General features: G+C 34.7%; 1 protein-coding gene across 1 annotated transcript in view; it reads right to left on the reverse strand.

The window, feature by feature from the left end:
* Positions 1-195: 195 nt before the first annotated feature.
* Positions 196-1,312, reverse strand: part of LOC104997592 (connector enhancer of kinase suppressor of ras 2-like) — a gene marked incomplete at its 5' end in the record, with an annotated part of 32,605 nt that continues 31,488 nt past the window's right edge. The window contains one exon of the mRNA XM_010852434.1: positions 196-393. Within this exon, the coding sequence (XP_010850736.1) occupies positions 196-393 (198 nt within the window). The remainder of the gene's footprint in view (positions 394-1,312) is intronic.

A 1,312-nucleotide genomic window follows, 5' to 3' on the forward strand; every position in this document is an offset into this window, starting at 1 on the left:
CACTTCCTCCTCTGGGGGATAATCTCAACTGAGGGATTGAACCTGCATCTCCTGCATTGGCAGGCGGATTCTTTACCACTGAGCCACCTGGGAAGCCCACAGTCTCTATAATGTAATGTTTTTTTCCAGAATGTGCTCAGAATTCTTAACTGAGAAAATATTCAAGGTGTTCCATGAGAATTTACTTCACAGTTTTCATGTACTGAGGTCAGTCTTTAGCTGGAAGCTACACAGAACAAAACGATGGTTAGTTTGATACCTGGGAATATATGGTTCTGCAGGAGGAGGGGGGATGTAGAGATCCTGAAGGGCAGAACTGTCTCTTTTGGTGGGTGTACTGATGGTGCTGGAAGGCGTGGCAACGCTGCTTGTGGGACTTCTAGGTATAAGAGGCTGGTTAAAATGAAAAAGAAAATACATACGCACACAAACAACACACAAACAACAACAACAACAACAACGACACATAGTTATCAATTTTAAGTGATCTATTTCTACAAAGTTTTTAAACTTGGCTGAAATCAAGAAGTATGTTATTTAGCACATGGATATTCCTTTGAATCTTCAAAAACAAACAGATTTCCATTTAGTTCCTAACTCACCTTATTGTGTGGCATAATCAGTTAAAGCTATTTGTAAGGTAATAATATCACGCAGTGTTTCATAATGGAGAGATCTATCTCACAGTTAGAAACGTATTTGAATTTGCTTTGTTAGAATTCCACTTTTGAAAGAAAGATAATAAAGACTAACTTCCAAAAGAATGAGCTCACTTATATCCTGACTGATTATACAAGAAAGATTATTTCAAATCTTTTCCCAAAAGAGATGCATTATACTCCTAAGTCAGTAGAAAGTCACAGATTCTCAGAAAATGTTACAAAAATAGAGTATGAAAGGCTAATATGAGAATATTTCCTAGGAAAATGTACTTCTTCCATAAATATAAACAATACTGTCTTCTCAAAGTCATTTTATGGTACATCTTCAAAAGTATGGTGATTAGTGTGACACAATCATTTCACTTGTCATAGGCACACACATTTACCATTGCTTAAAACAACTTTTAATTGTATACCTATAGATCTTATTTTCATGCCTGTATTTACCTATTAAGTAAGTTTTTAAAAAATTAAGATATTCTATTTACTGAATTAAGCAATACATCAGGATGCATTAACTTATGAACACTCCCAATTCTAAGCATCATAGCATTTGGAAATGATACTGTCGTTTGAGAAATTACTCTAAAGTGAAACTAAAATTCACACATGTTCATGTTTATCTTACAGATATCTGACTTATTAGCTAC

Source organism: Bison bison, unplaced genomic scaffold (assembly GCF_000754665.1).
Source record: "Bison bison bison isolate TAMUID 2011002044 unplaced genomic scaffold, Bison_UMD1.0 scf7180017852160, whole genome shotgun sequence".
NCBI lineage: Eukaryota > Metazoa > Chordata > Mammalia > Artiodactyla > Bovidae > Bison > Bison bison.